The sequence below is a fragment of the Drosophila ananassae genome, chromosome 2R (assembly GCF_017639315.1).
Source record: "Drosophila ananassae strain 14024-0371.13 chromosome 2R, ASM1763931v2, whole genome shotgun sequence".
NCBI lineage: Eukaryota > Metazoa > Arthropoda > Insecta > Diptera > Drosophilidae > Drosophila > Drosophila ananassae.
Genome location: NC_057928.1, coordinates 18302298 through 18326506, shown reverse-complemented (window position 1 = coordinate 18326506; position 24209 = coordinate 18302298). Strand labels below are relative to the sequence as shown.

General features: G+C 46.3%; 2 protein-coding genes across 2 annotated transcripts; one reads left to right on the top strand and one right to left on the bottom strand.

The window, feature by feature from the left end:
* The first annotated feature begins 1197 nt into the window (after positions 1 to 1197).
* Positions 1198 to 23681, top strand: LOC6493073 (fringe glycosyltransferase). Its single transcript, XM_001956952.4, has 7 exons — positions 1198 to 1535; positions 6297 to 6704; positions 12983 to 13031; positions 14127 to 14229; positions 21645 to 21783; positions 22669 to 22843; positions 22905 to 23681. Exons 1-7 carry the CDS (start codon positions 1404 to 1406, stop codon positions 23138 to 23140), a joined length of 1242 nt encoding a protein of 413 aa, XP_001956988.1. The 5' UTR covers positions 1198 to 1403; the 3' UTR covers positions 23141 to 23681.
* On the bottom strand, positions 20295 to 21637 carry LOC6506923. The gene has a single exon (XM_001956953.4). It carries the CDS (start codon positions 21521 to 21523, stop codon positions 20390 to 20392), a length of 1134 nt encoding a protein of 377 aa, XP_001956989.1. The 5' UTR covers positions 21524 to 21637; the 3' UTR covers positions 20295 to 20389.
* Positions 23682 to 24209: the final 528 nt, after the last annotated feature.

The window sequence follows — 24209 nt, the reverse complement described above, 5'->3', positions numbered from 1 at the left end:
CGACGCACGTGAGATGTGGATGCAGTTTCTACACTGAGCGAAAAGCAGAGTCAATAAAAGCTGCAGCTCCTACATCAGTTAGTTAATAATCTTGTTAAAAAAATCCTAAAAAAACATATATTTATATCATTTTTCCGAGTGCATCTGCGTTGGCTGCCTTGTGTGGGCAGAGAGACAATGGCGACAATAAAAATGCGATCGCACAACATGCTCCACAGATAAGTTAACCCAAAGTGACAACGTACAACTTTTAATGGAATTGTCGTCGCAAAAGGGACAGGAGACGGAGGTACTCCAGTCCCCGGTCCTGGGATATATCTTAGGGATATATTTATGTGATATGGCCGCATTTGGTGCACTGCCAAGCTGCCTGTGCTATATGGGCTTTAAGGACACTTTTGGCAGGGACCTTCAAAGGCTGTGTCGGCTACCAGGCTCCAAAAGGGGGAAATGGGCGTGACAGCGACCACCGATCGCTGATCAGCGGACACGAGTTCCAAGATTGCCCTCGGCTACGAGCACGAAGATCGCCTTCGGCAGCTACTGTGGCACATGCCGAAGCGGAACTAACGAGAGAGCCCCAACCTGCTCCCATTGGAAAACTGCAGTTGCTGCAGCGTGCTGTGGGAAGTTTTTTGGTTTTATTGCATAAAAATATATCTATGTTACAAGTAAAAATGTTTAAAATTTCTCGATAAAGTGTTTTGGGAAAAGAGGTTATTTTTTCAAAGCCACTTCGTTCAGCTCTTCGGTGTTATAGGTTTAATTAGGTTTAAGGTTTAATACTTATTTTGTTCTCGTTGCGGTAAAGAAAAATATCTCATAAAAGATCTCGATGCAGGACTCCAACCCGACTTCTTCCCATAGCAAATATTTCATCCCCAACGACAAGATATACCCCACGGTGCAGAGAGCCACGCTTCCAATTGGAGCACTCTCTCGGGCTCCCCTATTCTCCCCACCAATGACTGGTCTTTCTGGTTTTTGTTTTGTTTACGATTTTCGCTGGAACGAAACAGAGAGCCAGGGAGCCCCATTCGTCTTCCACGATCAGTTGGTGTTCTCCGGCTCCCACACAGCTCTCGCTCTCTCGTAGAGCCGGGCGGGCCTGAACGGGCCGAGCCGGGGCATGTGGATGGTGGAACGTACTGGTGGTGGTGGTGGAACGCGTTGAGAGGCAACTAAGCAGGTCCACGCTGCGAATGAGTGGTTCAAATTTCAACTCTCCGCTGGCCGAGACAGACGTGTGCGCGCGCGTACCGAAGGATTCGATCGTAAACCCAATACCCCTCTGTAAAAAGAACGAGAATTGTGAACCCCTTAAATAGAATAAAGATTAACTAAAGAAAGTGATCAAGTGACCGACCAAAGAGGCATCGATGTGCGCGTAGTGGCTTGACCGTATGATGAGCCTGACTGTGCTCTCCTTGCCGCAAAAGTTCAAGCGCCTCCTGCAAGCCATGATGTTAGCCGTCGCCGTGGTCTATATGACTCTCCTGCTCTACCAGAGCGCCTACGGATATCCGGGCATTCAAGTGAGTTCCACCATCCAGTGCGAGCGTGGGTGTTGTCCTCCCACCCCGACTGCAGTCGAAAGCCCCCGCAAAAACTGTCATCCGCTAGGAGTGATCTGCATAAGTTGCGAACTAGAATCAGAAATTATGCATGATTCCCCATTCTTATAACCCGATCCCCGGTCTCCGTCGATTCGTGCACTTTCATAAATCAACGACGGCCGACGTTTGCAGCTGCGCATGCGTCCGGCGTCCTGCGTTCGGCGTTCGGCGTTCGGCGTCCGGCTCCGGCAGTTAAAAAGCCTTTTACGCCCTTGCCTTGCATATAAAACAGTTTTGGCGATGACTTTTTGCTGCCCGATACCCTTGAAGGGGGTATTATAGTTTTTGCTAAAAGTTTGCAATAAAGAGAAGAGAAAAGGATCTGAAGACGAAGATATCCTTTCAGTGATATTGGAAGTAAATGAAGAATATGAGTTAAGAAGACTAGTTTTCTTCTCTAAACTTCACTTGAAAAGAGTCTAAGAACAATCTTCTCAAGTTTTCAAAATCAATCCCCTAAAATTTCATTAAAAAATAAATCTTAAACTCCTGCTGGAGTGTATCCCAGCATCGAACTCCAAACTTTGTTTCCATTCCCCCTGTATTTATATATTTTTTTTTTTGCCGTCGGCAGAGCGTCGCCAAAGCTTTCAGTTGCTGGCCAATGATTCCAGGCCCTGTCAGGGCTCTGGCCCTGTCTTCCTTCTCGCCGTTTATTGTTGTTCTCCTTTGGTTTTGCATAAATTTTTGTGTAATAAAATATTGTGTGCTAATATTGCGGGCACGGAGGGAGGAGCTTAAGGTGTCCATCCCGGTGGTGGAAGCCCCGTCAGCCCCGTCAGCCGCATCACAGATAACAAATAGTTGGGGTCTGTGGGAATTTGCTTACAGCGCATCGGATTGCTGCCAAAAATAGTAAACAATTGGTCTTGATTTTGAAAAGCTGGCGATTGCATTCTTTTGACACCTGAGGGCATGAGTGTATTTTTAGATTCCTTGAAATTGGAGTGAAGGTTCGGGCTTCAAAGGTGTTTTGTTTATTTCGTAATGATGGCCAAGTTGACTCTTATTATGTTTATGTTTGGAAGCTCTATAGGAGTATGGTGCATCCCTAAGAGAACCTAATTAATCCCTCCTCTTAACAGAACCCCTTCCTCTTACATTTTGCAACTCAATTGCCCAACTTCTTTGGTTTTTCCCAGTTCTCTTGTAATTAAAAACTTTATGTTGTTTTAATTCGGGCTTAGGGGATCTTCCAGCTATTGTTGGTGTTGTTTGCCGAGGGCCAACCGGAAACTGTGAAGCAGAAATTAGTGCTACACACATCGCACCACACACCACACACCTCACACCACTCCAACTGCTGAGCCGGATTAAAAAACTGTTGACAACTGCTGGTTGTTGTTGTCGTTTCTCGGCGATTGAAGTTCTGCCATGTACGAGTACTCTCTAGCCATCGGAGGTCTCTGACTTGTCCCAGTTAATTGTTTTTGTTGCTGCTGGTGCGACCACAAAACTGCATGCAACGTATAATTTGCTTAATTTTTTTTTTTCGGTTTATTGTATATTTTTTGTTGCTCCTAAATGTTGCGCAAAAATGACTGCTTGTTGACTTTGCTTGACTGGATTCCTCGGAAACTGTTGAACAGTTCGAGTGGACAACGACTCTAAATTGTTCGGCTCGGACTTGGGTTTGGCATTTGGCTGATAAAGCAATAATTTTGAAATTAGGTGTGTGCCAGAAGGGGGCCTCTACCTCCTCCTCCACCTCCCACAACCACAACCACTGCCCATGTCCATGTCCAGTTTGCAACTCACGTCGCCAGGTCGCCATGTCCCCAAGTCGCGTGTTGCTGACGCATAAATCATAAGCGAAATGAATAATAATCGTCAAACGATTTCGTTGTTTATGAATTTGTTTAAAGTGGCGCATCGAATGGCCATCGTTGGTGATTGATTCGAGTAGTTTATGTTCGTTGCACTCGAAATAATCATAAAAGAGGTGGAAACTGAGAGAAACTTCTTAAAATGAGGCATTTACAATAGTAGCTTACTCTTAGTAATAGTAGCTACTACTCCAAATCACTTCAAATGCAAAAATATTTAGTCTCTAGACATGTTTATCAACCAAGTGCCGCCAGGAACTTCTTAAAATGCGGCATTTATAGTAGCAGCCTTCTCTAGGATTAATATGAATATGAATTTAATAAAATTTACTCAAAAATATTTAATTCAAATAATGCCAAATATAGAGAGTTATCAGCTAACAGTCATAGTTTATCAACCAATATGACACCCAAAACAAATTAAAATACAAATATTATAGAGCCTTTTTACACCCTCCTCCATTACTATTATTTTTCCACCCAAGTCCACCTCTTTTTTTTCAATGCAGGGTAAATACATAATGACAATAACAAACTCTTCAGCTGAGGAGCATGCAAATCAGCTTCAGGAAGAGCCACGGCTAGCAGCTGAAGAAGCCTTCCAGCCAGCCAGCCAGCCAACCAGCCATCTGAAAAACAAAGACTTTGACGATGTGATTCCTGTTTTTGGCCCGGCCAAAAGCAGGTGCCTTGCCAGGGCTCCCAGCCGATTCCCATGGCCAACCAGCTGCAGTTCCACCGCCCTCCCTCTGCCCCCACTCAAGTAATCAGCCCCAAAAAGTTGACGACATTAAGCTGCAACAGTGGCCGTGCAACAGAAACAGCAGCCTTCGCTGGCAGGCGCCTGATAAAAGTTCGAGTATCTCTTTCTGGAGAGTGTGTCTTTTGGTGGTCGCTTAATTGAGCCTGGATGCCGGGCCGACTGCCTGCCTGCGACTGTGTATCTTATCTGAGATGTGTATCTTGCGGATAATATTGTTGAACAGCATTTAATGAAGATTTTTCCGCTCGCCCAGCTGCTGCTAGTAGTTCTGATTGCATTTTGGGGAATGCCATCCATCGCCTTTCATTCGGATTGCGCTGATTTATGTTCTCCGTTATGGGACCAAAGGTGAACTCAATTAATCTCTCAAAGAGGTCGCCGGGGGTAGATTCCATTTGGCGCCCTTTCGTATCACTCGCTCGCACCTATCCCCTCGACAGTACCTTTTCAGATCATTATTAATCGACATGGAAATGTTTATAAACAAATTAATCACTTGGCTAATGAAGCATTAGTCATTCGAGGGGGCGTGCCAGGGGGGCGCAAAGCCAAAGCGTGTTAAATTCGTTGAGATTGGTTTTGCTTTGTATCTGTTGGATTGCCTTTCCCCCGTACTTGTATCTTGTAGTTTCTAAACGAATTATTATTTCAGTTTCCAGCTTGTATCTGATGGAGTGCGCAGGCGTACTCCATACCATACATATATGGGTATCTGAATCCGCATCTGTATCTGAATCCGTATCTGTATCTGTTGCTTGCTCAGTTCCATCACGTTCGGGTAATTCGCAAATCCGCACAAAAGTGTCACAAGCCGTAGTCCGTGTACTTGATTTGCATACAAGTTGTGGCACCAGGAGGATGGGGGATACTCCACTTGCATCATGTCGAATTGGATTGCCAGTTTAGCTTAGTACGGTTCACATTCTAAACCTTGAATTTATAGAGCCGGCTTAATTGAAAGAGGCGTTGTTATGTAACCCACTCGGCGGCTTTCACTGTTTCGATATTGAATTTTTTTTAAACCAAGTAGAGTCCCCCCTGCAAGTCACGACTTCTACGATATCTCTTCTGAGCAAATCTCGGAGCTCACTCCTCCGATTTCCCAAATTAATATTTCAACTTTTTAATTGCTTGATGGCCGGGAGCTGGGGAGCAGTCGTTTACACCTGCCACTCTCCATCACCAGCTCCAGCTCCAGCTCCGTCTTGAGCTCCCAATTTGCTCATTAGGGAGCTGCTGGCATTATATCGAACACCGTTTGGCTGCCGATCGTGGGGCAATAAAATTCTACGAGCCGCTATCAACGAGACAATATCGTGTGAAGAAGTTGAAGCCAGCGGGTCTCTACCAACTCTCTCCGGTTTCTTAAGACTCCGACTTCCAGGTAATCCGGTGCCAGATTTATGGCGGAAGTCACTTTCCGATTTGCATACAAAAATGTAGAGTACTCTTCTTCCAGAGCAGGGTACGACCTATTCGAGGTGTTTCCCCCGCCACTTATCTCCATTTAGATCGAAGTAGAAGAAACCCCACCTGTCCCCATTCCGAGGGCCATTAAAAAAGTACTGGGAAAGTCTCAACGAAGAAGAGCAATTGAAGAACCGCCGCCAACAAAAGCAAATGAACCTGTTATCAGTGGAAATTAATCAAGCAGTTCCCTCCAACTCGAATCTTCACTCGTAGGTAGTGGTTCTTGAATCCCCCATACCCATCTCCAACAATCCCAATCCCAATCCCTCTATTCCGATTCCGATCCCGGTGCTTGTTTGCTCTTACTCAGCGTTTATGGCCGTGGTGCTGTTGTTTGTTCTGCCTGCTGCCGCTCATTTGTTTGCCATTGTTGTTTGCCATTGAAGTCCGCCTTTGTTTGCCAGGTGAAAATGCCCGGAGCTCCGTCTGATTCTGAGTCTGAGGGAGTGGGTGTTTCGAGTCTCGAGTTCCAGTTTGGGCGATCGAGGGCGTCTTCATCTGGCTCTTGCCCTTCAGTCCGATTTACACAACAAATTTACATTAACCCCGTATATTGTTTATCTCTTTTACACTGAAAACAGACATTTATAGAACGAACTAACATATGATTTCTCTCTGCAGATGTCCCATAGCCAAGTGGATGGCCTGGCCAATGAACCCCTCGGCCCCACCAACCAAGATCAGCTGCTCCAGGAGTACGTGCAGTCCTCCACGCCCACCCAGCCGGGAGCTGGAGCTCCGGCCGCCTCGCCCACCACCGTCATCATCCGCAAGGACATCCGCAGCTTCAACTTCAGCGATATCGAGGTCAGCGAACGGCCCACCGCCACCCTGCTGACGGAGCTGGCCAGGCGCAGTCGGAACGGGGAGCTGCTCCGCGATCTGTCCCAGAGAGCGGTTACCGCGACGCCCCAGCCGCCGGTCACCGAGCTGGATGACATTTTCATCAGCGTGAAGACGACGAAGAACTATCACGACACCCGGCTGGCGCTGATCATCAAGACCTGGTTCCAGTTGGCCCGCGATCAGGTGGGTTTCCCGATGCCCTGATCGATTAATTCCAGATCGATGGCGGATTGGAGCTAATTTCATGGCGGGTCTGAGGTCTGGGGGTGGGCGACAATTGGCTAAGTGGGGTTCCAAAGGTTGGCCGAGATCGTAGCGATTTGGCAAGTCTCTCTGGCTGGCTTTGGGGTTTGGCTAATTTGCATAATGAGTTTTTAAGCTGCCGGGAATTGATTCGATTTCGTTAACTAATTTCGTGTCAGCTCATCTGGCAATTTATGATATTTTTGGCCAGGCGGTCGCTTAATTGGCCATAAAAATGTCTTCATCCATTCGGAGCTTAACTTTGAGGCTATAGACGAGTTAATAGCATTTGCTTTTGGCAAAAAGAGCTAAACGATCGCTTTTGTTTATGATTTCATTGAGTGCCAAACTTTAATCGAATTTCGGCCGCTCAATGGGCTTCAGTCTGGTGAAAGGATATACGTATATTGTATTTGTGGCATTGTTCGAGTTGCCTGCTATGGCAGGTCTGGCTCTATGGCTCTGAGTGCCAACTTATGCAAAATCACGCGTCACAAATGTGTTTTGTTATTGTTTACACAAAACTGCACTCGTCCCTGGTTGACGTTGCTGACTGGCATTGCTGCCACAACAGCAATAGCAACAGCAACAGCACTGCAACATCAACACCAACAGCAATGCAACGAAAACAAAACACTGAAAACACAAATAAATAACCCCAGAGGGACATGTGGGTATACCTTTTTGAAAATTGTAAAAATGCTTGACGAGCACGTTTCCAGGCAGTTGCCGGCAGCCATAAAGTGACTCGGGTCGGGGGTGCTTTTTCTGTCATATTTGCTCCTCACATCCTCCTCCCACCCCCCAGGATCGGAGGGGGCTTTCAGCGAAAAAAAATCAGAGCTTTCTGGTTTTTTTAGTTGGAGTTTAAGTTGCTAGTTTATCGGTATCGGTATCGATTGGTTGCTGCTACCCATGCTACCCATGCTGCCCATATCGAGCAGCAATTTCCACATTAAACGAGCTCCGTTTGGCAGCATGCAACACAAGTTGCTTGAACACATTGCACTTGCAACATATCGCTCTCCTCTAGTCATCTCTATTTTCCTCTTTTCTTTTGCTTTTGGCCAATTATTTTGATGGAAACTTGGTTGTGACTGTTGCTGTTGTTGTTGCTGTTGCTGCTGTGATATTGTTGATGGTTGCTGCTGTTGCACGTCATTTGTTGTGTGGTTAACAGCAATGTGGAGCAGCGACAGGCAACAAGTCAGAGTTGCGTTCGATTTGATTGGCTGTGCAGCATTTGAAAACAATTTGTTGTAATTGCATGTTGTTGTTTCTAGTCCATTGTTGTTGAATGTTGCTCGTTGTAGTTGCTGTTGCTGTTGATTAATGTTGTGTTTGTTGTTGTCAAGCAGCCTGCACCCATAAAAGGGCAAAGCCAGTCTAGACTCTTGAGGCTGAAGAGCTCTAAGGTGAGATTTGTAGCGAGGAAATGGGATATTCTTTGAGGGAATTTTTTCTTTTGTTCAATAAAATTAGAGAACTAATAAATATTATTAATTAAGAAGCCAAAGAGTTAAGCTTTTCAGAGCCAAACCGCTTCGAGGTCATTGCAACAAACTCTATTTGCCTTTGCAGATCACAAGATCTGGTACTTGGCTTTATAAGACTCCTGCCCCTGCCACTCTCAGGCCTCTCAGTTTGATGAATGATTCAAATTTTTCATGCTTACAAATGAGCATAAATTACTGTAAACAGTTTTGGCCAAAACCGGCTGCACAGCTCGACTTTGATTGAATGCCCCTCTACTCTATGCGGCCTGGACGAGGGAAATGCAAATCGTTGTGCATTTCTGTTTTTGTTTCCACTTGAATTTTCGGCCTGCCACTGCCACTGCACCACTATGGGTGCTCTGGCCTGGCAGCTACCGTTTGTGAGTCGATCTTGGATTGGGGATTTGCATGCCACGGTTGCCCCAGCTACCCTAGCTGCCCCAACTGGCTCATTTGTTGTTTGTTTCGGGGCAACAACCGTGCGGACGCATGTCAAATGTCAGAGAGCTTGGGATCTGCAGATAGATCGTCGAATCCGACGACTGACAGCTTGTCCGTGGAGTGTTCCTGTGGGTGGTTGTCCGATTTGCTTGTCTTGATTTGCTATTTACTTTTAATGAAGCCTCGACTTTGGATTCGGCTGCCTGACTTATTGTTTGATTGATTCGACTGGACTGGGTTTTGGTTTTTATTCAGGTTTCAGCTGTACTAGCTTCCATGTGGAAGAAAACCAGAATATCCGCGTTGTAGGCCCAAAGCTAGTCGCATTTTATTAGGCCCACATGTACTGGGGCCTCGGCTCCCTGGAAAATAATGTCGTAAAATTGTGTTAGACAACGCGGGCTTCCCGTTCGGTCGGTGCCCAGTTGGGGCCATTAAATTCATAACGCGCCATGTCCCACAGTTGTGGCTTAAATCTCATTAACTCGGCTCCTTTGCTGGCATTTCTCTGCTCTTGCCCTGGCTCTTGCTTTGCGCTTTAATGTCGCTGCTGTGAGTTTCAGCACGAATCCATCCAGTTGGCAGTTGGCAGTTGGAGCCGGAGTCCATGGAGCCATGTCGACAGCCAGTATTCCCAGCCAGGGCCCAGTGATGAATCACTAAACGGCGGCCATGTACAAGTCGCTGGCCGGCGAAGAGCGTATCTGGTTGCGTCAGCTGCTCATAAATAAGGAAACGGACCTCTTGGCCATTCCGGCCTGACAGTGGCACTTGGTACTCTCGTTCGGAGATCTCGTTCCCGCTTTGATTTGGATTTGTGCCTCCACCGAAGGCGAGTGTATAGTGGTTGCCCCACGAAACATGCAATGCCAATTAAAGCCCAATTAATGACAATAGTCAGAACCAAAAGTGTGCCGCCAACGCACCAGATATGCCACACAACCCACAGATACTATAGGAGACAGTATGGCACAAAACTGTAAGAGAGGTTGTACAAATAAGGAACCACTTCTCAAAGAAACTGTGACTTTAATGACATGTCCTCTACTGTACTTTATATCATATAGTAACAGCCCGTGCCTGAACTTTTGCGGCGGCCTCTGCGCTCTGTTTGAGTTCTGCTCTCAATGCTCTTCAATTGAATTCAATTCGCAATAAATTGAAATTTCAATTGTTGCTGCCTTTGTCGCAGCCAGGCAGCCTGCCAGTGGCGACACAATTTCGTCAGACTGCCCCAGCCCCAGCCCCAGCCCCAGCCGCCACCCTTTTTATTCCTGCCCCGCCCGCATGCAACTTCCTTTTTAATGTCAGCCGATTGTCATTTCATATTTGCGTTGCTTCTCGGCCAGCAAACAGACACATGTATCGTTGTATCTTTGTCGCATATGAATTCTGTGTCTGTTGGCTCTCATCCGATTGAAATTCAATTTCCCAGCACATCACTTATTGAGTCTTAATCGTCTTGCCATCTCTTTAATTGAATGCCTGAACTGAATCCCTCACTCTATTCGATCTATAACGATCGCATTCGAACGATAATTGATTCATTCGCTTGTATTTCGAGGGGGCATTCAACACATTTGTATTATGCGAGAGGCCCTGGGGCATGTTGCTCGTTCGGGTGCAGGCAGGTGTACAAAGTAGGCCCGAAAACCCATAATTAAAACCCGAACCTTTGTGGTTTCCGAAGCTGGCGGAGATTACGCAAAATATGAAACGCCCAGATTTTGTGGTTGCTTCCTGAATTAAGCAGTGCGTGTTCTTTTTTTTTTAAGGTGTTGTGGTTGTAAGCCCAAAATTAATAGTTTTTTAGAAGGTTATCGAAGCCTTAAATAATGTCAATAAGATATGAAGTTGAAACCATTAGAGTTGATTAGTTTCCCATTACCATAATCGCAAAACCCTAAACTCTGAGGAAGTCTTGACGAAATTAGTCCCATCCTGGGATAAAAAATTTTTCAAAAATATCAAAACTTTCACTTTGCGGTGCCTTCAACTTTTGGTTTTTTGAATTTTTGAAAGCATATCCATGGTCCACGCCTCCTGCTCATAGATTATGGGTGTAGTTTTTGCCACTTTTCGTTTTGGGCTGGCCGGCGAATGCAGAAAAATGCAGCCAATGCAGTTGTATCTGCGGCTGGTCTAGATGTAAGGCCAGCTGCAACCGCAGACAAAATGCGCGGCTAGTTGACCGCACCCCACATGCTTCCAGGTGGGGCAGGTAGGGTGCCCGACTGGGCCCGAGTGGGCTGCTAGGCTGCCTGGGCATTAAATTTTAGCGCGACCGAGAAAAAAAGAGAAACAAAAGGCGAAACAAGAGCCAGCGGCCAGAAATGCTTCAATAGTTTGTCCAAATGGTTGGCCACATCCAATGCCTTTGGCCTGCAGCTGCAGTTTTCGGCCAGTTGGCGGAGTTTTTGGCCAAAAGAGACGCAGACGCCATTGAAAATGCATTGGCATTGTCGGCGGGCTGGTGGCCGAGAGTCAGTTAGCCAAGTTAGCCGACTGGAGTGGCCCAGCTGTTGTTTGGCTTGTGCTTTTCCTCAGTCGGCTCCTAGGGGCTGCACAGAGAAAATGCTTAGAAACCTTACACCAAAGGCTTCAAAATCAAAGCTAGAAACAGAAACCTCTTTTTCAGTGCATGATTTTTCCCTCATGGGCGACGAAAACATAACGAATTGTTGTGGCAATCGCTTCGTTCCAATTGAGTGCCTGCCACGCCATGGAAATCTTGGAAACTGGTAATGTTCCTGCCCAGATTTCGGCTTCCAAGTGTTGGCCGATCCAGAATTTATGGACTCGACAGGGACCAAGCTAGAGATAGATCCTGAAACTAAAGCTCTATCTGAATGACGGGCTCTCAAGACGGGCTTTCCAATCGATGGTCGGTCGCGGCATTCAATTAACTTGGCGTTCTAAAGAACTCTATTTATGGGACAGTTCCATCAGAGCGGCCAAGTTTCGCCATAAATTTGCGAAACACGTTGTAATGCTGTTTGTCAACAGTTGGAGCAGTCACATAAATTAAAAGCTAGTCAAGTGCGGACTGCAACTGCAGCAGCAGCAGCATCTGAGGCAGCAACAACAATGGGAGCATCGACAACAACATGCCGGCAACATGGTGTTAACATTTTTCGCCCCAAAGCGGGGAAGAAGCTGCCACAGCAGCACCATCAAAGAAAAAGTGGAAAAAGTGAGCCACACAAAAAAAAAAGGAGAGAAAGAAAAAAAATCTGAAAATCTCGTAAAAATCCATGAAAATTCAACAGACGACGTTGAAAACTTTGCTGGAGTTGCTGCAGTTGCTGGTGTTGCTGGTGTTGCTGGTTCCTGGTGGTGTGTCTGGCTGGAGTTGCTGGTGCGGCAGTGTGTGGCTAGTAGAGTTGTGTACTAGTAACGATTATAAAGAACTGGCAAACGTTGACTTTCTAACTGTTACAAGTCGTTGCTCAAAATGCTTGTGGAGCGGGCGTATTGTTTGTTCAAGCTGGTGTTGTTGCTGTTGCTGTTGCTGTTGCCGTGCCTCTTACTTCCCAACAACGACAACATGCAACATGCAACAACAATGGCAACAACACGCTGTTCGTGTAGTTGTCAAAGCCTTAAAACGATTTTCGCCTGATTTGACACACAAAAGGCAAAAGGCTAAGGCAGAAACTTATTAAGGGAACGGAATTGAGTTGTTCGGCCAACAAATTTATTACGGCTTAAAAAAAAAAATAGCAGATAAAAATGGAAAGATAAATAGATGTCGTCGCTTGAACGAAAGCAAAAAAAAAAAATGTGCAAAATAGATTATAGAGTTCCAGGTTAATGGCGACCGGAGAAAGCCACCACTAATGAGCGGCAGAGTCTCCTGGGAATGGCTCTTCGCCCTACCGCAGTGCAGCGATGCATAAAAAAGAGCCAGCGAGCCGCCAAAGAATTCTTCTTCCACTTCTTGAAGCTTCTCAACTTTTTGCTTGAGCTATTTCTTGAACTGTTTTTAAAGACACTCTCCCTGTTGGACGGACGGGGTGTGTGGGAATTTTCTTATCTGATTGCTGGACGCTGCTGTCTTGTAGGCTGACCGAACGCGTTTTTTATTCATCCATTTTTTGTGAGTCTCGGAATAATTATAAAAGTAGGCCTGCCCCGACCTACTATATAGGGGAGCAGACACTAAAGTTTCCCATGCCCATACCCATACCCATACCCATGCCATGATTTCTTGTAATTTACATCGACCGCATAGTGTATGCAAATTATTGTCTAACTCTGATTTGTGTTTCTCTTTTGCAGACCTGGTTCTTCACCGACACCGATGATCGCTACTACCAGGAGAAGACAAGTGAGTAGAAGGAAGCCATTAGTTATTGGCCCGAAAAACAACAAAAATAATATATGTTTCCCCAAAACGAATTTATCACAAAAGCAGAGGCCTCTGTCTCTTACCTGGACCGGCCGACCTCTTACCTTTCGATCCCCAATTTCGATCCCTTTCGGTTCGTTCTCAATTTAGTTTCACATCAGCCGAGAGCCACGCCCCCAGCACCGCCTAATATTGGCCACTGTCTGGGCCATGGTCCATCCGTAAAATCCAAAAACCGATTAAAGTTTATAAATTCCATAGAGGAAAGAAAGGAGCTGTGGCGGCCGAAAGGAGAAGCTTCATCATCACTCACCCGCATTTTAATTGAATTGCAGCCCGGGCTGCGCTTCGATATTCAAGACCGACCTGCTCCACGTTTAATTAAAAAAGAGGAAAAAGTTCAAATTTCAATTTTGCTCGAAAAATTGTATATTTCATTTTTGCATACTTCACAAGAGCAGAGCCGAGAACCAAGAACAGAGATGCGAGAACTCCGAACCCAAAGACGATCTCAAGTTTCAAGACACAGACAGGCAGGGAAGGCTCCTTGGTATTTTGATTAGGCCGAAAGGATTCAGCTAAACACACTCGGGGATTTTGAGTTATGTGTGTTGTAGAACTGGACAAAGGATAAGTCTGCCGCTGATGCTGAAAGTCTTGCTGCCTTGTCTTGTGTTTAAATATTTCAACAATTTTCATCCAATTAAGGAGCAAAAGTTTTTGTGCGTTGCTCTGTTTTTATATTTTTTTTTGCTTTGCTTTTTTGTTTGGACGTTTATTTATTTTTTTTTTTAACCCCTTCGCACTGCATCTTTATCTTCATGCGGCGGCTGTCAAACGATACAAAATGTATCCGCTGGATATGAGCGGCATTCTCGACTAACAAGCTACTGTTCTGGGTTCTGGGGTGCTGGGGTCTGAGGCCGGTCCGGTCCGGCGATATGAGCTTGGCCTTTTAGTTAATTAACATAGAAGTGGGCCCACGGCCGGCTCCTTCTGTTTCTTGTTGGCCTGCTTAATTACCAATCTTTATCAACCATTCCCCCTTCTCTCCATCTCTCCGTCTCTCCGCAGAGGGCCACCTCATCAACACGAAATGCTCGCAGGGCCACTTTCGCAAGGCGCTTTGCTGCAAGATGTCCGCCGAATTGGACGTCTTCCTCGAGAGCGGCAAGAAGTAAGTATTGGCTTTTATACTGTATATAGTATGTGTGAAAATTTTCAATTTTTTTTATTGACCTGGCTGATTGGAAATCCATACGTGTGCTTTCCGCTGAAGCTGCTTCAATTTCATGGGGAATTATTGCATTAGCCGGGGATGAGGCATGGGGTCATAGTGCTACATGTTCGATTTTGATCGGAAAGAAGTTATATAAACAAAAGGAGAATCTTATGTAAGGGGTTTTCTTGCCTTAGTTTGTCATATTCAGTGGCCCAACTTGGCCATTTCAGCCGAGAGCAATGACTTGTTGTGGTGGCTGGCGCTGCTTCTGCACTTCTGCTGTTACTGTAATAATAGACTTTAATGCTTTTAATAAGCGACCGCAGGAGAAGCCCATCATTCTATCCCTGGGCAGTCCAAGCAGCACCCAGCTCGGCTCGGCTCTTGTTGCGTTGCAGCTGCCATGCGTTCTAATTTGCGCAATTAAGACGCAGCAGCAGCAGCAACTGCAACAGCAACAGCAGCAACATCCACTCAAAACTTGTCCAGCGACCGCAAACCGGAGAAGAAAAGGAGCGAACCAGAAAAGACACTTCAACTAGCGCCCAAAGGAGCAGCCTAGAAATTCCACTCCTCCTTGCGTTTTTTTTTGTTGCTTATTTGTAATTACACCAAGAAGCAGCAGCAGTGGCAGCAACAGCAAGCCCAGCAACAGCAACATCAAGAAATCTAGAACAACTTGGACATGCTTGGACTTCAGATGATGAGGATGACGAGTCTTGGTGCTCGACTGGCTGGCTTGCTGGCTGAATGGCTGCTTTCATCTTAAGTTGACTTGCCGTTTTGGCTTAGAACTTGAAACTGTCATTATACGAGCGCGGAGCATGCAATCAATAGCAACAGCAACTGCAACAGTCTTGGCAACAGCGGAGCAAAAATGAAACAAAATAAATGGCCGGCAATGAAAATGTGCAGTTATGAGCAAGATGAGGCAGTTGTTGCTTATGATGCTGTTGCTGCTGTGTTGCTGTGGTGCTGGTGGTGGGTCCAAAACAAAAAAACATAAAAAATATGAAATGGTATCAGGTTGCACAGGAAACTGGATGGCCGGCCGGGCATCCTTCTGCCTGGCTGGCTGTCTGATTGGCAACGTTTAAGACTCTGCAACACCAAAGTCCCCGGCCAGGGAGGGAAAAGCCGAGCACATGAACATGAAAAAGAGGTTAATTAACGTGCATTCGAACTGGCAATTATGCCACGCTGCTTTGTAGCTGCCACCGCCCCCGCCATCCTTCTCCCCATCATGCTTCTTACAACCGAATGTTGCTGCCGTGCCGTGCCGTGCCGTGCGTACATCAGCAACATGTTGCTCGAAATTGGTTCGGCGACCGTGGGGCGTCCTGGACAAAAGTAGCTCTATTAAATGCAAATCTTGCCAGTTCTTTTAATTGCGTCTTGTCCACGGTGTAATGTGAATTTATTTGCCATAAGCCGTGAATTATTTGGCCCACTGTGCCGGGGGAATGGGGTAGCAACGCCTTTCCCTCGCCTTGAATGGCTAATTGCAGTGACTTTTGTTGTTGTTGGTGGTGGAGCTTGAGCGGCTGCTGGTTTCTTGTTGTCGGTGTTGGGTATCCATTATAATGCCAAACAATTAGTGCAATTTAATTAAAGTTACTACAACAACAGCAGCAGCAGCAGCAGCAATAACAAAGGCAATTGCAAGTCATAGAGGGACAGACAGCGAACTAGGCGATGACCTGGCACGTCACTCAACGTCTCAAGACCCCAATGGAACTCCCACTCCGATTTTCCAACCAAATCGAAAGAAAAAACAACCAACAACCAACAACCGATCGACCGAAAGCAATCATCAATTATAAAGGCATATAGAAGAAATTCCCGACCGCAGAGGCGCCAAAGGTGTTTACGAGGGAAAAAGGGTCGATGTGCCCCACTGTGCGCGACATTTGCCTTTGGCTTTTGGAAGAGAGGGGCGAGTGGGGCAAGTGGCAAGGGTGGAGGGGCAGAATTTATTAATTAGTTTTGTGTGTTTTTTCGACTCTGAATTCCTTTCTCAAAAGCTGCCTGACCTAATCTCGTTCGATTTATTTGTTTCAAGCTCTAATTTATCTCCTGTCTTTGTTGTGCGACTTGGGTGTGTGCCCCAGCCCGGCCACACCTAATGTATCCGCCAGATACAGATACAGTCATATTCGAGCGGAGGGGCTAAGGCTAAGCTGGCAAAACTTGTCAGGCAATTGTATAAACAGCCACTTATCTGATTGCAATCCGAGGTTCCCTTTTTTTCTCTCTCTCCGACTGACGCATCTCATGGATACTCGTACTCGCCTTTTTTTTTTCATCTGCACCGAGGCACGTTTCGTAATCAACATTTTGACATAATAACGGCATATCAGGGTGTCGGGACCGGGTTTTCGGGACCCGACCCGGGTAATTACAACACGTAATATGCGTAATATTCACAGCATAAAAATGTGGTAAGTGGGCCAAAGAAATGGTGCCGAAGGACGGACATCAATCAGAGGAGAATGGAATACTGATGGGATAATGAAGTCAAAATGTGCTGCATGCCACTCGAACGAGTGCGTGGGAATTCGATTCGGATACGGGACTCGGCTGCGGTTCATCAATGAAAATTTCCCAGGGCAACCCTTCTTCGACATGTTGCGGGTATTAATCCCACACTGAGCCGTAAAATAATAGACGGCCTGCGAGGGGGCAGGCGTTAAAGTGGGGCGCCACGACGATCCATCTAAGGCTGCGACAATTTTAATCGTAGCTTCGCTGACGAAATGCATTGGGATTTTCTTCACGGGGCGGTTGCAGCATATGTGTGTGGTGGAAAGCCAGATGCCTGGCTGTGTGAGAAAATTTTCCTTGTTGCCACAGGGTTTTGCGGCCAGGGGCAACTATTTATAGTCTGAAAGAAATGCGTGTGACTTTTCCTTTGGAGGAAAGAGCCGAGCCGAGCTAAGCCATCGCCATCGTCAAAGCACTCAACGCGACACTTCCCCAGTCCATTTAGAAGCGCATCAATTTCATTTATTTGCCACTTGTGGCATGAGCAAGAGCCGCATCAGCAGCAAATGCAACAAATGCATCCAGCAACCACAGCCATTCCAATTATTCAATTGATTCAATGGAGAAAGGGAGACACTGTCGTCGGATAAACAAACATATGCTGACACTGTCGCAGCGTGAAAAAAAATGCTGAAATCTTTGTCGGAATTGTGGCAGCGGAAGCTAACAATTTCACTGAATTTGCAACTTGTGGCAGTGGCAGCTCTCCACAGATGCAGCAGCAACATCATCAGCAATATGCATATGAAGTTGAACTAGGAAATGCTACTCCACATCCGGGAAGTGGCTTTACTTCACTTTGCTTCTGCTGCCGCCTCTGAACTACATTTCAATTAGCGCCTCACCCACACATGCAATCTCCGGCAATTGCCTCCAATTTGCCAGCCCAAGTATCTGGCAGATATGCCAGCTCAAGTATCCGCAAGATACACAGCCTGGACAGCAATAATTTGCCTTGTCAGAGACACCCAACAAATGCGTTTCAATTGCTTTTTGCAACTGCGCAGGCGCATAGTTGTTGATCTACAAGAGGATTACAGTTTAATATCAATTGGAATTTATGGTCTACAATAAAATAGCCTTCTTTTCTTGCACTGTATCTCCGCTGAACCTCTGCCATTGGAAACTCCATCCAGAGTGAAAAGATTAATTTCCCTTGCAGCTCGTGTTGCAGTCAAAAATTCCTGCTGCTTGTTAATGAGGCGAACATTTTGGTTGATTTAAGTGATCGGGGCTGTTGTGGCTGCTGCTTAATGTAAATATCTTGTTGTCTGCCCCCACAGTCGGACAGTCCGACAGACGACAGACACATCATGACACATTGATTTGTATCAATCCGCGAAACTCGAGATTCGAGACTCCGAAACTCCAGAGTCGAGACCCAAAAGATACTTTCGTATCTGCGGCTCAGGCAGATGACAGCTGACTTATTGCTAATTGCAGGAGAGCCGGTTATCCTTCTTTATTTTTCATTTTACTTAACGAAAGGCCAAGTGGGCCCCGAAAAAACAAAACGAAATCAGTTCGTCATCGTCGGAGTCGTAGTCTCCGTCGTCTGGTTGGCTTTTTGGCGATCGCTTATCTCAGGCCGGCTGTCAAAATACTTTTAGCGCGGCCTGTGTACAACTAAGTTGCTCGGCACTCTTAATGCGAAATCTATTAAGACCGGGCCGGGGTTGCCTTTTTTCGAAACTCCATCCATACATACATATCTCCTCCTTTTGCCCGACTTGAAGTGCCCCGTCAATCATTTTTTATTGTGGCTCCAGACATAAACTCATTTCGCCTGCAATGCTGGAATGGAGCCGCCAACGCCCCGCCAGCGGATTTCTTTTTGTCCCGTCCGCAGTGGGTGAAAGGGGGTTTTCTTAACCAAGAGGCGGTGGGGGCGGGGGAAAGAGCCCAGCTGGCAGCTGATCGAAATCTGCCCACATCAGCAGCAGCAGCAGCATCAGCATCAGCATCCGAAGCAGCCTCTGCAGCAGCGCGAATAATTGGAAAAACGGCTATGGAAATAAACTAAAGTTTGCACTCGTTTCGCATTTCAATTTTTACTCGGCCAGCGGCCACACTTTCGAGGACAGTGAGAGAAAATGTTTATAATTGTAAGCTGATTATTAATATTTATAAAACATATGGATAAATGGCCCACTTTACGAAAGCGGGGAAGCTATTTATGATAGTTGGATGGTTGAAAGTCCTTAAATATCTCATATTTCAAATCAAACATTTCTCTCTGTGTCTAAATACACTGCCATCTGATTCAGAGATATAAACAGAGAAACTGAAAACCAGCCAACACAAGAACCGAAAACCCAAAACAAAAACAAACAATTTCGAACCGGGGAAGCAGAGAAAAGCCACCATCAGCGATCACCGAATCGATAACCCGAGAGAACCACCAAATGAAAACATTTTCATAAATGCCAAACAAATCAAACAGAGAGTAGGATGAGAAGGGGGCAGCGTTAATTAAACGACATCGAACATAAAATAGCGGCTAGATTTCAATTTGGAAAGGCAGGAGGAAAGCAGCTGTCGAGGGAAAGGGGCCTACAGCCTACACTCTATGCATAATTAAGCAAATTAAACGCGTATTTTTATGCGGCACGATGTGACTAAAGGATGGGGTGCCACCGAAGCGATCCCAGAAAGGGGAAGATATCGTAAGATAGCGGGAGGAGTCGCGGAGCAGCGGACTTTTCGCACAGGTATCGCATGTGGCAGCCACAAACAGCCAACAGTGGCAGCAAAATCCAGGCAGCCAGGCAATTTATGAATGCCAGGCTTTGGAGTAGCTTCTACTATCTCTTAGCCGCCGTCTAGTCGAGGCTTATGCAATAAAAATTATATTAAATTACCCAACAGACGCAACGACAAGAAAACACAAGACAAGCCAATCCTCCCAGATTCAATTCGATTTTATTGAATACTTACGGGCTCAACGAAAGTAGCGATGAAGCCCCTCTTTTGAAAGCGGAAGACTTGATTAGGCGACTTTAAAGATACTCTAAAGGAGACTTGACTTGAAGAGATATAAACTAGAAGCATCTATACACAAATTATAAATAGAGGTCTTAATGATTTAAGTTATTCAAACTAAACCCAGACCTCCTCTGACCTTCAAGGCCTTTGAGAAGAGTAGATCTTGAAAATTTCTATTTTCTGAAACTTGCAATCTTGCCCCAATGAAGGGGATCACCCGGTGGATGGTAACTGCACCCAAACCCCTCGATAATGATGGCCAGAGCTTGTCCAGACCTTTCAGCTGCCTTTCCCGCTTAATGCCATCATTAGTCCACCGCCGGCTACCGGATATGGCTGATCGTTTGTCACAACTCTTTGTAAAAAAAAAAGCTGCAGCTGCAGTGGATACTGCACTTGGAAGCGGAATCGGAATCCCGATGGGGGATAATTGCAATTTAAATGAGTGCACTTTTTTACGCACCAGCTCAAGGGAGCAGCCTTGAGAAATATTTAATGTATTATCCCCCTCTAGAAGGCATATATATTTTAAAACTGATCGATTTAGGTCGGAGGGACTAAACTGAAGCTACGGAAGCTATAGGGACTATCCAGATATGCAGGAGTTGCGGATGCCGTAGATGGCATCATTGGCCTCGGGCAGCTTGCAGACCTTGCCCGTGGTAGGACGATTGAGGCGCTGCGAAAGGACACCCAGATCGAGATTCTTGACCCGCACCATCAGAGTGGGCTCCTTCTCCAGAGAGCGACAGACAATGCTCTTCTGGCAGTGAGCGGGATCAACCGCTGGGCGATGCCTCGTTGGGGCATCGGGGAAGAGACCAATAGTCTGGGGGCCGACATCCACGCCCACCTTGGTGCTGTTGCAGGAGAGGCAGCAGAGGCCGGTGTTGATGAAGCCGGCGGCACGGGGACAGGCCTCCTTGTCCTCGATCAGGCGCAGGCGACGATCGATGTCGTCGAAGCGGTCCCGAATGTACTTCTTCAGAGCCGGCATGTGGACTTTGTCCAGCTTGCTGTCCAGCATGTCCTGCAGCTCCTCCATGGTGCCTATGAAGGTCAGATTGTACTCCTGGACGAGGGCTCTCAGGTTTTCAATCTCCACCACGCACTGCTTGACCAGCTCCAGTCGCTTGAAGAGCGCCTCGGTCTGCTGCAGGAATTTCTGCAGCGTGACGTAGAACTTCTCCAGCTTTCGGCTGACCTCCTCCATTTGATCCAGGATCGGAGTGGCGATGCGGCGCATTAGCTTCTTCATGAAGTCCATGTTGGCCAGCAGACTGCAGGCGATCTTGTTGTCCTCGTCGCAGGTGGTGCAGAGATCCTCGCACGGCGAGGCGTACTGCTCCGCGGAGTGGATCTTGAACTTCTTGTCCTTGGCCTTGTTGCAGATGCGGATCTGCTGGAAGTGGCACTCTAGCTTGGTCTCCAGCTCCTTGATGCGCTTCTCCAGCTGCTGCACCTTGTCCAGTTGCTCAGAAATGGGCACAACGGCCTCCACATCGAAGGCCAGAGGGGAGATCTTGGACTGCTGCAGGATGCGCTCCATGCACTTTCCCTCAAAGCCGCGAATGGACACCATGTCCTTCTCGCAGTTGAGCTTCTTCAGGATCACATTCAACAGACTGTGGAGCACGGCCACATTCACGTGGGTCAGCTCCGGTACTCCCACAGCAATCCGCACCATCTCCTCCAGGGTTAGCTCAACGTTGACCGGCATTCTGAATCGCAATCTCTAATCCTTGTTTGAAAAAAAGTTTCAATTGTTTTTGTAACTAAATGTAATCTCTGATCTGGGTGAACAATTGTGTTAAAGTGAGAATTTGTTTCTGTACTTCCAGATGGTTCTGTCACTTTGACGATGACAACTATGTCAATGTGCCCAGGCTGGTGAAGCTCCTGGACGAGTACAGTCCCAGCGTGGACTGGTATCTGGGCAAGCCGAGCATCTCGTCGCCGCTGGAGATCCACTTGGACAGCGTAAGTGCAAATGCCTGTTATTTCTGCATATTTTCCAGCATATAGTTCGTAATTACAAGTCTCGCCGCGATCGCCTTTCTCCATCTCCATGGTGTCTGTAGCTGGAGCTGGAGCTGGGGCCGTTATTTATGTGGCCACCAGAGCCATTTGTCTATGCCGCCATTTGGCTTCCAGCTGCCAGCACAGGCTATCATTAATAACCGATATGATCTGGCGCGGCAATAGGAACGGCAGCCAGAGCGAAACCCATAGATACAATAAAAGCCAGGCCCGAATCCAAAGAGTCCCAGTTCGAGTCCGAATTTGAACCCGTTTTCGGACCGAGAGCCGTTTGAAATATCACCAGCTGATCCAGTAATGAATGGGCAGACACAGTCTTAGTCGAATGTATAATTTAATACACTTTAAAAATAAAAATTAAAGCTACAAGATTAAATAATGTAGAGTGGAGTCAAGTCCCTGGAAGGAGAAAAAAATTTAAAAATAAAAGCCAAACTTTACGCTTCATTTGCTGGAGAGAGATCCTGTCAAGGCTCGGCTTACGCTTCGGCCAGACCCATGTATTAAGTTTCCACCTCGCACATGTCCATTTACATGGTCAATTAATCAAGCCACGTTTCGGGTTTTGGCCATGGCTTATTTATGTTTTTTGGTTAATTTTCGTTCGGGACTCAATTTTCTCTGGGCCATTGCCAAAAACTGAAAACCGAAAACTGAAAACCAAAAACCAGAAATGAGGAAGATGAGGTATAAGAAGGCAGTGGATATTTATTTGGGTTTATCCTTTAGTCTGACCTTCCTTGTTCGGACCCATTCATAAGCCAGTTCTTCCGTTAATCTCGACCCTTTTTCTCTTATTTTTCTCTCTCTTTTTTGGACCTGCAGAAGAACACGACAACGAACAAGAAGATAACCTTCTGGTTCGCCACTGGCGGCGCTGGCTTCTGTCTTAGCCGGGCCCTGACGCTCAAGATGCTGCCCATAGCAGGTGGTGGCAAGTTCATCAGTATCGGCGACAAGATACGTTTTCCGGATGATGTGACGATGGGTTTCATAATCGGTGAGTTTAAATTCTCTTAATATTATATTGTATTTTAAAAATAAATGGGAAATATTTACAGAACACTTGTTGAAAGTGCCACTGACTGTGGTGGACAACTTCCACTCACATTTGGAGCCCATGGAGTTCATTCGCCAGGACACGTTCCAGGACCAGGTGTCCTTCAGCTACGCCCACATGAAGAACCAGTGGAACGTAATCAAGGTGGACGGCTTCGATCTCAAGACGGATCCCAAGCGGTTCTACTCCCTGCACTGCCAACTGTTCCCCTACTTCAGTTTCTGCCCGCCCAGATGATCTGGGTCCAGGATCCCGATCCAGGATCCATCCCTCCCGGAGGATCCCCAATTGGCTGTTGCAGGCGCACGTCTGCCCAGGGCAGGCGTCAAAACCAATCTCGCCACTGTGATCTAAAATTAAGTGTATACGAGCTAACGAATCGGTTCTTTGTGTATATATCTCAAGATGTATTATTTAACAGCTTCCGGCTGGAAAGGTGTGCTTCCTAAAGGTCTAAGTTTTACTTTAGTCTTAAGTCTGACGCAATTCCAACACACTTCCAAGTGCTTCCCTATAGCGTTACACCGATTCTTCCGATCGACTTAGTGACTAACATATATAGTTAAATTAATGGTCTAGTCTATGTTTAAGTTAACTTGGCTTCCGAGAGACCGACCACTCGACCCTCTTTTGTGCATAACTGTAAAGCAGTCTAATATCGGCCTAAACTAGCAATATGCGTGTATATAGTAGACCCTATTGTCCTTGTGTTTTACAAAAAAATTGTTAATCTTTAGTTGGCTTAAATAAAATAAAACATATTATTGCAAATGATAAATATATTTGTGTTATTTTCTGTCTGGAATGAAAATCCAATTAGTATATTATTGTTAAGTGGGTTTAACTTCTTTCGTCATGAAAAAAAAAATAATGGCATGACAGGCTGGAAATCTGCATCGAGGGTCCTTGAACTTGGCTGTTTTTTCGATGTTACTGCGGTTGGCCGGCTTATCGGCTTCGTGTCACCGAACATTCTGACTACTTGTTGGTGCAGCCGGCTTCCTGTTGCCGCGAGCATTTTGCATTTTTGCGAAAATTCGTTGTTAATTAACGCTAAAAGCCATGTTTAAGCCACTAAAGCGTTAACTTTAAACGATATGGATCAGCGACATGGCCGGAGACAGTGAGAGGGAGATAGACATTGACATGTCCACGTCGATGGCCGATGCCGTTGCTGATGCCGATGTTCCTGTCCGTATCCGTGTCCGTGTCCATGTCCTGGCCAGACAATAAGAGCCAGATTGAGGGTGCCAGGGTAGCAGGGTGGCATCCAGCCTCGAATGCCTCACGATACGGCATCGACTCC